Genomic DNA, 14,106 nt, shown 5'->3' on the forward strand with positions numbered 1-14,106 from the left:
GCAAAAAAAAAAAAAAAGACTTAGACCTGTAAGCAACTGACTTGCCTTCAACTCCAAAATACAGACTCGTGAAGAACAAGTCTTTCGGTCTACCAGGAAAAAAAAATTCTCAGAGTATTGTGAGATTGTTTAGATAAAAGGGAGTTTGTCATGCGCACTCGGTCATAAAAACAAAAATGAATTTTTTTTAACAGAATGGCATTTAAAGAAAGAAAAAAAAAAACAGTTTTCATTAAATTTCATTAAATTATTATTTTTTTAATTTAACGAAGTTCCTCCCTTGCTGACTTGAATGAATAAACTGTTAATTAAAAGTAGTATTTAAGATTAAATTATTATTAATTCATGAAAAACCTTGTCTACATTGTGTTAGGGTGGAATTAATTACCGTATTGGCCCGAATATAAGACGACCCTGCTTTTTCCAGATGTACCTTTTGGAAAAAGGCTTTTTAAAAAACAAATTATATGTCTTATATTCGGGACAATACGGTAATAATCAGGGAAATCCTTCAAAATAATAACTAATTAAAAATGTATATTTTTTGTTATTGGTGTCAGGTGTCAAATCTTAGTCTTGATTTGGCCTTGAAAGGCTTTGACTTGGTTTAGTCTAAAGTCAGAGACTTTTGAACATGTTTGCCTCCATCTAACCCTTCTTTTAATTTGTATAACAAATAGGAAAAAACAGCATAAATTGCATAAAAGTGAAGAAATATTTCCATTCTTGGGTCAGTCTGAGTTCTTAGTCATATTCAAGAACCAAATTTAGGAGAATCTTTTATATGGTGAATGTTACTTACTCACACACACAGATATTCTTAGTGAGGCCAGAGGGAAAGAGTGGACAACATTAGTCACAGACGCTTGGAACGTGGCTTCATAATGATAGAGCGTTTAGAAGAGAGAGTGGATAAGAAAAGCTTGCAACACTCCACTGAATCTGGTTTTTGGGATGTGCAACAATGTACAATTTTGACCTCTTGGGATATTGTTTTGGATGCATTTCACTGCACTCAGCATTAGCTTTTTAAATACAAAGGGTGTTTCAGCACTGCCCTCTCTAATGCTATATTTAGTTGTTTTTTATTACATGGTGGTGTCATCAGAATATATCCATGACTCAAGTGTCTTAATGCTCCTCTTGTAGAACACTTGTATGTTGGCTTTGTAGATCTGATACAAAAGCTTCTTTGAGATTATAAATAAATTCTTAAATTACTATTTATATTGATTGCTATAACATGAACCACAGAATAAAGAAGTTCGAAACTTGACTTGTTTGTGATGATACAGCTGCTACATTGCAGGTCCTGTGGGATGCTTGTGTAAAAAAAAAAAAAAGAACAGGCTTCAGCCAACACACTCTTGTGACATTCGTAACTGTTTTACACTGTGGTAAATTGGTGGCTAGTTTGTATGAATTCATACAATCTCATTTGTACATTTCCACATGGTCTGCTCACGCCCAACTAATGGTAAAGTTTAGGGATAGGGTTAGGGGTGTCCTTATTTTTTTTAAATATTTTTAATCCAACCTCATTTCAGACTTTTATTTTAGCCTGCCATTGTCAAGGAGGTCTGTCTGACAGAAAAAAAATCAAATCCAAGAAAGAACATTTCCTGTATGTTTGTAGGTCTCCATCCCGGCACATCCATCCATTTGTTCCTTTGTCAGATGGAACAGAATTTAAACAATGCTGCAGAAACTGTTATAGTCAGGAAATGCACTGATGACTCTATTCTCTCTGTGTTTGTGTTTAGTCTTTGACGCTATACTTGAGGAATTCCCCAATTTGAGTTTATTTTTTGTAAACTAATGTCAACAATGACTAATTTCAACATAACTTTTTCTTTGAGAGCCAGTGAACATCTGTTCAGTCTTCTTAGATCATAACTGTTGAATAAGTATGACGTTTTATTAAGAAAATGCTTTACTCCGCTAAAGGCTCAGTCATGCTCAAAATTCTGAAAAAATACAATATAATGAGCAGCAGTTTTGGGGGTGTACCATGATTCTTATGATGATAGGGTGGTACACAGTACAGCTTGAACAAAATTGGATTAATCATAAATTAAAGTTTAATAATATAAATTTCTATATAAAAACAGGCTAATTAATAAGGATCTATGACTTTGGACATATTGTTCTTTCTTCTGTAGTACAAATTTAACACTTTCAGTATGTTTATTATATGACTGAGATCAACTTTTGCACTGGCTAAACTGCAAACAATGCTTGGACTAAATGCACTTATTTTTCAGATGAATGATTATTTATTATTCATTTATACTGTTGAAAACTTGCCAAACTTTTATGTAGAATGTCTGTGACCCCTGTTCAGCATTACCTAATTATGACATGGTATCAGTTTCACTAAATCATTTATTAGTGTTGCTTAGTAACGCACAGTCGTTGGACCCACCAAAAGACATGAGTGATTTCACACCGGCAGAGCCAGCGTTTCAGTGAGTGTGCTGACCACAGCTTAGACTGACAGTCTCAAAATACACTGAATAGAGCTAAAACACTGAACCACAGATCTAGAATTCTGAGTCCGCTCAAACTGAAGGATTGCATAACTTTGGATCTGTAATACTACTTATACTCAGGCTGTTTTTTTTCTCCAGATTTGTTCAGCCGTGCTCTGGAGAACCACTTTAAAACCCAGCAGAGTGCTGTATTTGTAAAGAGCAAAATTAATACAAGTGCACTCCATTTGTTTGTTTAACTACAGGTTAAAAACTTGGGGTCTATAAGATTTTTTTTTTCTTTTAAAGAAATTAGCAAGGAGACATTAAATTAATCAAAAGTGACAGTCATTTATACTGTTACAAAAAGTTTATATTTTAACTTTCTGTTCACCAAAGAAACCTGAAAAAAAATGTTTTGCCATTTCCACAAAAATATTAAGCAGCTCAACTGTTTTTAATATTGATTAAAAGATGAAATGTTTGAAGACTGAAAATTTGGCTGCTGAAAATTCAGCTTTGCCAAAATATATAAATAAAAAATATATAATGAAATAGAAAACTTAAAAAACCAAACAACTGTTCTATTTGAATATAATTTTACTGTATTTTGGGTCATATAAATGCAGCCTTGGTAAGCATAAGAGACTTTGTTGAAGGAGAACTAGCAGCTCCATGCCAGTGGAAATGCCATCATTTCTCATTATAAAGTATTTTAAATGGGTGGTCTCATTTTTCTAAGGGCTCAGTGTTTCTGTGTTTGTGGGTGTGTGTGTGTTTAAAGCATACATGGTGTGTATTTGTAAGCCGGCAAAAATGTAGCCACAGCTGGAGCTCCTTCAGGTTCGCCGAGATTGGCAAGAGGAAACGCGTCATTTGAAACAGCAGCACTTGGAAAATAGAAGACAAAATTGGGGTGTGTGTAAGAATGTATGTGTCATTGTGATAGGGTGTATGAACCACACAGAACATCGTGAAGAAAGCATAAGCCATGGATTAGTCCATTTTTAGCTACGAACACTCTTGATGCATAGTTTCCATGCCTGTTTACTCACTCTTTCCATACCTTAATCCCTACCGACCGATATTCTCTCTTTCTGACTCTGTCTCCAGTCTGCCTTCAGTGTAGTGTGTGTGTCTGTAATAATGACAAATTTACAGTATTCTTTAAATGTGTTTTACTCCATTTGTCTTATTGAAGTAGGGAAAATATTCAAGTGAACAGAATTCACCTAGAATAATAATGATAAGCACAAACTGTGTTTCTGAATGAAGTTACTGGGTTTGATGTGTGATATCTTAATTCTCAAATTTTCTTCTTTCTACAGAAAAGGCAAAAAGCCCATCTTGATTCTGCATACGCAGCTCTCAGTACGGGTTCATTCCATCCTAGGTAAGAGTGTATGCACTGTAATACTCTATGATGAGCATATGACTGATTTGCATGCTTATTTCATAAACATTTGTATCTGTATTGCTGAGGTGGCAAGTACGTCATTCCTGGCTTTCCATTCTGGCTGTTGGTTTAGTTTGTCTTGGAGAAGGCAAAAATGGACCACGTTCTCCAAAAATGCTGAAATGGTATTATCCCTGTATAGTTTTTTCCCCTCAGTTGGGAACTTTCCAACTATGTCCTCATAATCCTCAGTGACAACTTCAGGTTCAGCTGGCCTTTCATTGTAACATGGATCTGTTAAAGTAATGAACATAAGAGTTCCCCACTTAAAGGTGCACTAAGCAATATTTGAAAAAACGCTTTTGACCCCAGTGTCGGACTGAGTTCCAAAACACACTTGTAGCCAATCAGCAGTATGGGGGCGTGTCTTGTAATGATAGAGAGAAGAACGCGCTCAATTTGAGTGCACAGGACGGATATTAGCAGATCGACTATAGATAGAGAGAGATGACAGATAAAAAAGAGGAAAATATCAGAGAAACAAAACATTAAAAAGAAGGGTTACGATCAGGCAAGAGGTAGGACCAGCGTAAATATCGAAGCAGCTTTCCAGCGGTGGAGAGAACTCAAGAAGCGGGAAGGCCTGGAATCGTACACCGAGGTTGCGTTGTTTTTTCTTCTTGATAGGTGCATAACATTGATTTTGCTTTGTTTCACACAACTTATCCGTGTTGGCTTTTGTTTGAATATGCTGTGTGTCATCTTCACTTGTTTTCCGCGATTGTCTTTGCCATGGTTGTGTATGTACCCGTGGGGCGGAGATTTCAAAATAGGGGCAAAGTCCTGTTGGGCTATGGGCGTTTGTTTTGGTGCTTTCAAATATCGACATCGTTTGGCAAAAATCGCTTGGTGCACCTTTAATCGTTCAACTACAATTGGCTCAAGTCATGGACTGAACTGCCTTCGTTTTTATTTTGTACTGTTCTCTGAGGTCCACTTGTAATGTTATCAAGATTTTTACTTAAAAAAAAAAACATGATTTAGAAGTAATGGGCTATTTTCTGTTCCGTTTTAACCTCCCTCATCAGAACTCTCTGTTTGAATAGGCGTGGTGGATTGTCGAATCGGCGGATTGTAAGCGCCCACTGCTATGATTGGCTAACAGTTGTGCATGTTTGATAGCCTACAGCCTTCACAGATGGACGCTGCTGTGATTTAGGTTAAAAATGCATAAATACTTAGTACATATCAAACGATCTGTTTAACAGACAAAGCAGTAGTGACACACTTGTGTTGTGACATTACTGTTGGATCCAATATAGTCGGCACAGCATTGTCTTTTAGTTTCAATGTCTTTGAAAATTCTGTGTCCAATTGTGCCTTGTTTGTAAACAAATCAATGGTAAAATGAAATGACGTGAAAGTGTGGTCTGTATCTTCATTAAAAAATAAAGTTCATTCACTTTCCTAACGTTGGGATCAGAAGGAAGGCAATGCAAAGACTGTGTTTTTCCACAACTTGGCACTGCACAGCATCTTGTTGTCTTCAGAGCCATCTTTATCGTTTGGTTTCCGTGTAGACCTGCGCGTCTCATAAACACTACATGCGCGAATCAATGGGCGTGGCTAAACGGGCAGCGATGTGGAAGCAGGCGTTGATCTTATTCTGCGGAGGCGGTGTTTAGCCATACTATTACATAATAGAGTTGTACATTCCACAAACTGTCGTTTTAGCAGATTGGCTTCAATGTAAGCTGTTTTTAGACTGACAAAATAGTTTTGAGTTCTGAAACTTACAGGATCTTTTTATAGTACATTGACCTCTTATATGTCAAAAGTTTTGATTTCTCAGTTCATGACCCCTTTAAACAACTCTTGTGCAACTACTCTGACCATTAAGCTGTTGTTGAGTGAATTACGATGGTGAATGATAACAATAACAGTCCAGATATTCTTCACTCTCCTTCATTTAGTTTTTGGTTCAGCCAGACTTGATAAATATAAGCTTAAGGACAAAACATCTCTCATTACTCTCTTTAATGACCAAGCCAAAGTAGCTTGACTAGATTATGCTAATAACAAGCACTAAGTCCATGGTCCAGTTTTGGTACCAGATGTGTCCAAAACTTCTTTCCAGTCCTGTTAAATGCATAATCCCCTTCACAAATGTATATACTTAGAAAAACATTAATACTCAAATAGCATATCTAAATGGCTAAAAAAAATCTAATTTCTGATGTCCAGGGTGTAGTTACAAAGTTACCTTTGTGAGGGTTTCCTCTCCACATATTTAGAAAGTGCAGAATGAATGGCACCCCATCAATGTGACCAAAGCAGAACACTCCATTTATAATCAACATGTCCATCTGCACTGCAAGTTTCAGGTATACACAATTTCATGTGATGATATAAACATTTAATTGTTCACTTTATTTAACTAAATTTATTTTTATTATTTATTTAAATTATTATAGTTTTTGTTGTTGTTGTTGTTGTTGTTTATTTGCAGCTTTTAAAATGTTGCCACAACTTGCCAGGGCCTAGTCACGCCCCTGTGATTAGCTGTCATTTTCATTCGTATTGTGTGACATATAGAGAACAGATGAGAAGGTGGAAATAAGGACTATGGAAACCTAGTGATACCCTCTGTGTATACACTATGAATGAACACCTGTCTCTCCTCCATCCTGTCTGTGAATGCATGTCTTGTCTTGCATTATATTATGCTGATGTATTTTTCTACTGATGAGAAATGTTTGAATGGATGTTGGTTTTTGAGTGTGATACCGTGTGTGTGTGTGTGTATTCGAGTGACACAAAGGGAATAACATACCTCAAGACAGGACAGACCGGTCCAGCCCTGGGGTTTCTGGGGCACTGTGATACACACCTCTGATGGTGTGCTGAATCTTTGGTGCTGCTTATGTGGTCATGCACAATAGATAATGATTTAGCAGTTTTGCACAGTAGATTTTTATTTCTAAACTACTGTCTTGTAGTAATTGAGGTAATGCTGAGTACTTGTAATTGTGTTGTCAGGAATGTCATGTGGAATGTTCAGGAATTTAGTCACGTTGCCTGTTTATTTTCTTTGTGTCTCTGCGTGGTGTTGCTCTTTTCAGATCTGAGATGTTTTCCTCTATATTGACCACTTGAAATGCATGAAAAAATGAAACTCTTGGCAGTATGTTTTATTTTTATTTTTTTTCTTCCTTGAAATGTAATCGCATTTGGATCAGTTTGAATCAAAGAGCACAGCAATCAACCCCCACAGAGGTATTGTCTGGCATACTTTTATTAATTAAGTCAAACTATGCTCGCACTTTCACTCATTTGTTACAAACAAGTGGCCAGGCTCCGTTCCAGTGCTCGCTGTGACTGCATGGTCACATGACTTTGGCTCTTGAACATGAGCCACCAGCGCTCTATTGATGGTGTCAGTGCCAGCTGGCCCAGCCAATCAGATACAAGTAAAAATATTGGCTGATTTTACTGAGATCCAGCATTTTAATGAAGCCATTGATATTAGTCATGGCTGTTTATTATTATTTCTGTTGGAACTGGAACGGGCTTGTCACTTAGCTAATATCCATGTCTAGTGAAATGGTTAATTTTACATAGTTGCCCTGTCTTCAAAATAATGCATGATCTTTTATCGTAACTATGCATATGAATAGGTCTTTAGGGTTTACGTGCTCCTACTCCAGTGACTTTTTTAAATTTGTTCTTAGCGGAATCATAGCTTGCTTTTCCCCATTTGCACAATTCACATTTTAAGTGTGAATTGAACTTTTTGGGCTTTTTTATGACGCTTTGTTCTTCCCGATATCCAGCAAGTTCAATCATTTTCTGTATGAGAACACTGTGTTCCTTTCCATTCAGTATCAAGTGTGTCCTCTGTTGCTCTCTGCTGCAGACATAATTTATGGAAATGATAAAAATGCATAAATACTTAGTACATATCAAACGATCTGTTTAACAGACAAAGCAGTAGTGACACACTTGTGTTGTGACATTACTGTTGGATCCAATATAGTCGGCACAGCATTGTCTTTTAGTTTCAATGTCTTTGAAAATTCTGTGTCCAATTGTGCCTTGTTTGTAAACAAATCAATGGTAAAATGAAATGACGTGAAAGTGTGGTCTGTATCTTCATTAAAAAATAAAGTTCATTCACTTTCCTAACGTTGGGATCAGAAGGAAGGCAATGCAAAGACTGTGTTTTTCCACAACTTGGCACTGCACAGCATCTTGTTGTCTTCAGAGCCATCTTTATCGTTTGGTTTCCGTGTAGACCTGCGCGTCTCATAAACACTACATGCGCGAATCAATGGGCGTGGCTAAACGGGCAGCGATGTGGAAGCAGGCGTTGATCTTATTCTGCGGAGGCGGTGTTTAGCCATACTATTACATAATAGAGTTGTACATTCCACAAACTGTCGTTTTAGCAGATTGGCTTCAATGTAAGCTGTTTTTAGACTGACAAAATAGTTTTGAGTTCTGAAACTTACAGGATCTTTTTATAGTACATTGACCTCTTATATGTCAAAAGTTTTGATTTCTCAGTTCATGACCCCTTTAAACAACTCTTGTGCAACTACTCTGACCATTAAGCTGTTGTTGAGTGAATTACGATGGTGAATGATAACAATAACAGTCCAGATATTCTTCACTCTCCTTCATTTAGTTTTTGGTTCAGCCAGACTTGATAAATATAAGCTTAAGGACAAAACATCTCTCATTACTCTCTTTAATGACCAAGCCAAAGTAGCTTGACTAGATTATGCTAATAACAAGCACTAAGTCCATGGTCCAGTTTTGGTACCAGATGTGTCCAAAACTTCTTTCCAGTCCTGTTAAATGCATAATCCCCTTCACAAATGTATATACTTAGAAAAACATTAATACTCAAATAGCATATCTAAATGGCTAAAAAAAATCTAATTTCTGATGTCCAGGGTGTAGTTACAAAGTTACCTTTGTGAGGGTTTCCTCTCCACATATTTAGAAAGTGCAGAATGAATGGCACCCCATCAATGTGACCAAAGCAGAACACTCCATTTATAATCAACATGTCCATCTGCACTGCAAGTTTCAGGTATACACAATTTCATGTGATGATATAAACATTTAATTGTTCACTTTATTTAACTAAATTTATTTTTATTATTTATTTAAATTATTATAGTTTTTGTTGTTGTTGTTGTTGTTGTTTATTTGCAGCTTTTAAAATGTTGCCACAACTTGCCAGGGCCTAGTCACGCCCCTGTGATTAGCTGTCATTTTCATTCGTATTGTGTGACATATAGAGAACAGATGAGAAGGTGGAAATAAGGACTATGGAAACCTAGTGATACCCTCTGTGTATACACTATGAATGAACACCTGTCTCTCCTCCATCCTGTCTGTGAATGCATGTCTTGTCTTGCATTATATTATGCTGATGTATTTTTCTACTGATGAGAAATGTTTGAATGGATGTTGGTTTTTGAGTGTGATACCGTGTGTGTGTGTGTATTCGAGTGACACAAAGGGAATAACATACCTCAAGACAGGACAGACCGGTCCAGCCCTGGGGTTTCTGGGGCACTGTGATACACACCTCTGATGGTGTGCTGAATCTTTGGTGCTGCTTATGTGGTCATGCACAATAGATAATGATTTAGCAGTTTTGCACAGTAGATTTTTATTTCTAAACTACTGTCTTGTAGTAATTGAGGTAATGCTGAGTACTTGTAATTGTGTTGTCAGGAATGTCATGTGGAATGTTCAGGAATTTAGTCACGTTGCCTGTTTATTTTCTTTGTGTCTCTGCGTGGTGTTGCTCTTTTCAGATCTGAGATGTTTTCCTCTATATTGACCACTTGAAATGCATGAAAAAATGAAACTCTTGGCAGTATGTTTTATTTTTATTTTTTTTCTTCCTTGAAATGTAATCGCATTTGGATCAGTTTGAATCAAAGAGCACAGCAATCAACCCCCACAGAGGTATTGTCTGGCATACTTTTATTAATTAAGTCAAACTATGCTCGCACTTTCACTCATTTGTTACAAACAAGTGGCCAGGCTCCGTTCCAGTGCTCGCTGTGACTGCATGGTCACATGACTTTGGCTCTTGAACATGAGCCACCAGCGCTCTATTGATGGTGTCAGTGCCAGCTGGCCCAGCCAATCAGATACAAGTAAAAATAGTGGCTGATTTTACTGAGATCCAGCATTTTAATGAAGCCATTGATATTAGTCATGGCTGTTTATTATTATTTCTGTTGGAACTGGAACGGGCTTGTCACTTAGCTAATATCCATGTCTAGTGAAATGGTTAATTTTACATAGTTGCCCTGTCTTCAAAATAATGCATGATCTTTTATCGTAACTATGCATATGAATAGGTCTTTAGGGTTTACGTGCTCCTACTCCAGTGACTTTTTTAAATTTGTTCTTAGCGGAATCATAGCTTGCTTTTCCCCATTTACACAATTCACATTTTAAGTGTGAATTGAACTTTTTGGGCTTTTTTATGACGCTTTGTTCTTCCCGATATCCAGCAAGTTCAATCATTTTCTGTATGAGAACACTGTGTTCCTTTCCATTCAGTATCAAGTGTGTCCTCTGTTGCTCTCTGCTGCAGACATAATTTATGGAAATGAAAGAATCTGCTGAGTTACTTCCCGAGTATCTGAAGGAGTGTGTAAAATATGTATATATCCATTCAGGGAAAAAAGACTACTGGCTTTGCAATTTATACTGCAACTCCACAGAGGCTTATAAATATCTAATGTACACATTGTGGCTCAAATAAGTGCTTCTGTAAACTTTAAAGTTAAAAAAAATCAGTTAATTAAAAAACCTTTTCTTTGATAACAACCACAGCCTCTATCCCTGTTTTAGATGGCGTTTATATCCTTCTGTTTTCCTGTTGTTTTAGAAATAAGCTGATGCTGCATCCTTTGACTTATTGTCATATGAATCATAAAAAAACTTCCTTCTAAAGAGGAATTTTATTGGCAAACCAAGTTTTAATATAGGGATATAATGATTCATTCAACTCACGATTTTGATTTCACGATTCGATTCACGTTTTTTTTTTTTTTTTTTTTTTTTTTAAAATGAGATAAAAATTATAAATTAAAAAATAATGCATGATCTTTTATCGTAACTATGCATATGAATAGGTCTTTAGGGTTTACGTGCTCCTCCTCCAGTGACGTTTTTAAATTTGTTCTTAGCGGAATCATAGCTTGCTTTTCCCCATTTGCACAATTCACATTTTAAGTGTGAATTGAACTTTTTGGGCTTTTTTATGACACTTTGTTCTTCCCGATATCCAGCAAGTTCAATCATACACTATAGTAATATACTAATATAGTTTATGTAATATACTTGCATATTGATGCTCTTTTGTTGGTTTTGATTGCTTCTATTGTCCTCATTTGTAAGTTGCTTTGGATAAAAGCGTCTGCTAGTGCTAAATAACAAAATGTAAATATAATATAAATGTAAATAACAAAACTAAATTGAAATTTTAAAACAAACCCCAAATCAAATAAATAACACGAATAAAATAAATATCTTCATATAAACAAAAGGCTTTGTCTGTGCTCTTTCCATTTAAAATTAGAGACAACCACTGCATTTTAATCATGATTCAAACAAAGATGCTGCATACATTCAACATGAGCAGTTTTTAATCTAAGTTAGATTGTATACTTTTGAAATTTGAAGCAAAAACAGAATGGTCTGACTTCAGTTTTGTAAAACTACATAAAAAAATATTTGCATGAAACGGAAACGCTAGTTACGTATGTAACTGTGGTTCTGTGAATTCCGGATGACCGCCAGAGGCGGTGCTAAGCACTAGTGGATAATCGCTGCGTCAGCTAGATAGGTCAAGAAAAATAACAACAAAGTCACGTCATGACGTCGACTGAGATGCGAGGATATAAACCACAGCAGCTCGATGCCCAGCTCGATGACGAGGAACTCTGGCGGTCATCCGGAATTCACAGAACCACAGTTACATACATAACCCGTGGAGAGGACCAGGTAGCAGCTGCACAGACTTCCGCCAAGGAAACTCCCCGTAAGGCGGCCCAAGATGAAGAGACGTCCCTAGTAGAGTGACAAGTAAAGGCTGGTTAGAATTACTATATGCTAGCTTTATCACCTCAACAATCCAACGTGATAATCTTTGCTTAGACAAGGGGGTGCCCTTGCGTACCTCACCATAACAGACAAATAACTGATATGTCTGTTTAAAAGGAGCAGTAGACTTAACATAGCAAGTAGATGATGAAGCACCTCAAAGCTCTTCCCCCGCCTGCATCGGAAGGAGAAAGAGGAGGGTGAAAAGCAGTCAAATTAATAGACTGATTCACAAATTGTGGCAACAAGACCTTAGGGAGGAAGGCTGGATTAGACCGAAGAATGACCCCAGAATCCTCTGTTAACCAGCGTAAACACAGTACACTCACTGACGGCATGAAGCTCACAAATGCGTTTAGCAGAAGCAATGACTAACAGGAAAGATACCTTTAAGGACAACCACTTAATATCCACAACATCCAATGGTTCAAGTTGCGGTGTGCAAAGAAACTCTAGAACAAGTGGCAAGTCTCAAACAGGAAAGGGAGTAGAACGAACAGGCTTTAGATGTCTTGCTCCCTTCAGAAATCTACATACAAGGTTGTGAGACCCCAAGGATGCACCATCAACCGGGGCATGATAAGTAGATATGGCAGCAACATAAACCTTTAAGGTAGACGCCGCCTTGTTGTCATCTAACAGATGCTGGAAAAAACGCAATACTTTCGGCACAGTACAATGAACTGGGTCAAGTCCTTGATCCCCACACCAAGAAGAGAAAATCTTCCACCAAGCAGCATAAAGCTGTCGTGTTGAAGGTGCCCTAGCGTCACCAATAGTGTTTAGTACTGCTGGTTCACAATCAGTTAACTGAGAAGTGGACCCACTGGCCAAACCCAAAGCTGAAGATGAGCTCGATCTGGGCGCCAAACACGGCCATTCAGCTGAGAAAGCAGGTCCCGTCTGATGGGAAGCTGCCACGGTTTTCCCTGTAACAGACTCAAGAGAAGAGGAAACCATGGTCTGGCTGGCCAACGAGGTGCCACTAAAAGCACCCTGTGTTTGGACGGGAATATTCGATGTAGGGTCTCCCATAGAAGTGGAAAAGTAGGGAAATCGTACACTAGGCAGTTCAGCCACTCGTGAGCTAATGCATCCTTTCCCAATGGGCTGGATGTCTTGGTCCTCGCAAACCACCAACTGCAATGCGTGGTTAGCTCAGAGGCAAATAGATCGACCTCTGCCTTGCCGAACTGTTGCCAAATCAGCTGCACCACATCTGGGTGAAGCCTCCATTCGCCCAGAAGCAGTAGATCTCTAGACAGAGCATCTGCCATTTGATTGTCCGATCCTGGGAGATACACTGCCTTTAATGAAGCCAGTCAACCCTGAGACCATCTGAGGATCTTGCGGGTTAGCTGTAAAGATGCAAGAGACCTGGTGCCGCCCTGGTGATTCAAATGAAAGACTGTCAACGTGTTGTCGGACCGGACAAGCACATGACGGCCTAACAGATATGGTAGGAAGTGTTGTAGTGCTAGATACACTGCCTTCAGTTCTAGAACGTTGATATGTTCTAAGGCCTCCTTTGCTGACCAGTGACCACCAATCCCCCTCTGGTTCCATGTTGCCCCCCATCATGTTAGCGAAGCATCGGTTGAAGGCACCACCCCTAGTGGCACTCCAGCCCTCAGAAATGTTACTCGTTTCCAGGGTTTCAGTGCTCGGTCACAAGCAGGAGAGACAACAATCATGTGATAACGATGTCTCATTGAGTTTAGCCCTTGGCTGTTGCTCCACCTCTAAAGGGGCCTGAGGTGTAGCAACCCTAAGGGAATCACAGATGCGGCAGCAGCCAACATCCCCATTAGTTGTAGAAGGACACCATAAGGTATCCTTGCTCCCAGGCGGAAATGAGTCAGTAACTGAAAAATACTGTCTGTCCGAGTGTGAGACTGTGTAGCAGACATTGTGACAGAATTGAGCATTATTCCTATGAAGGTTATGGTCTGCTCTGGAACTAAATTACTTTTTGTGTCGTTCACAGTAAGGCCCAGCTTCTGTATGTGCTCCAGAACAATCTTGGTGTCGCGTAGAGCAGTGTTTCCCAACCGGGTGCCGTCTGTCGAGAGCAGGGGTGCCGTGTAAAAAAATCAT

At 38.2% G+C, this 14,106-nt stretch overlaps 1 protein-coding gene across 5 annotated transcripts in view; it reads left to right on the forward strand.

Annotated features, from left to right (window-relative positions):
- LOC107740454 (FH1/FH2 domain-containing protein 1-like) overlaps nucleotides 1-14,106 on the forward strand; it is a 59,915-nt gene that overhangs the window by 4,479 nt on the left and 41,330 nt on the right. For all 5 annotated transcript variants that reach the window (XM_016552899.1, XM_016552900.1, XM_016552901.1 and 2 more), the window contains exon 3: nucleotides 3,800-3,864. In XM_016552899.1, the coding sequence (XP_016408385.1) occupies nucleotides 3,800-3,864 (65 nt within the window). The remainder of the gene's footprint in view (nucleotides 1-3,799; nucleotides 3,865-14,106) is intronic.

The sequence above is a fragment of the Sinocyclocheilus rhinocerous genome, unplaced genomic scaffold (assembly GCF_001515625.1).
Source record: "Sinocyclocheilus rhinocerous isolate Xijiao unplaced genomic scaffold, SAMN03320098_v1.1 scaffold225, whole genome shotgun sequence".
Classification (NCBI taxonomy): domain Eukaryota; kingdom Metazoa; phylum Chordata; class Actinopteri; order Cypriniformes; family Cyprinidae; genus Sinocyclocheilus; species Sinocyclocheilus rhinocerous.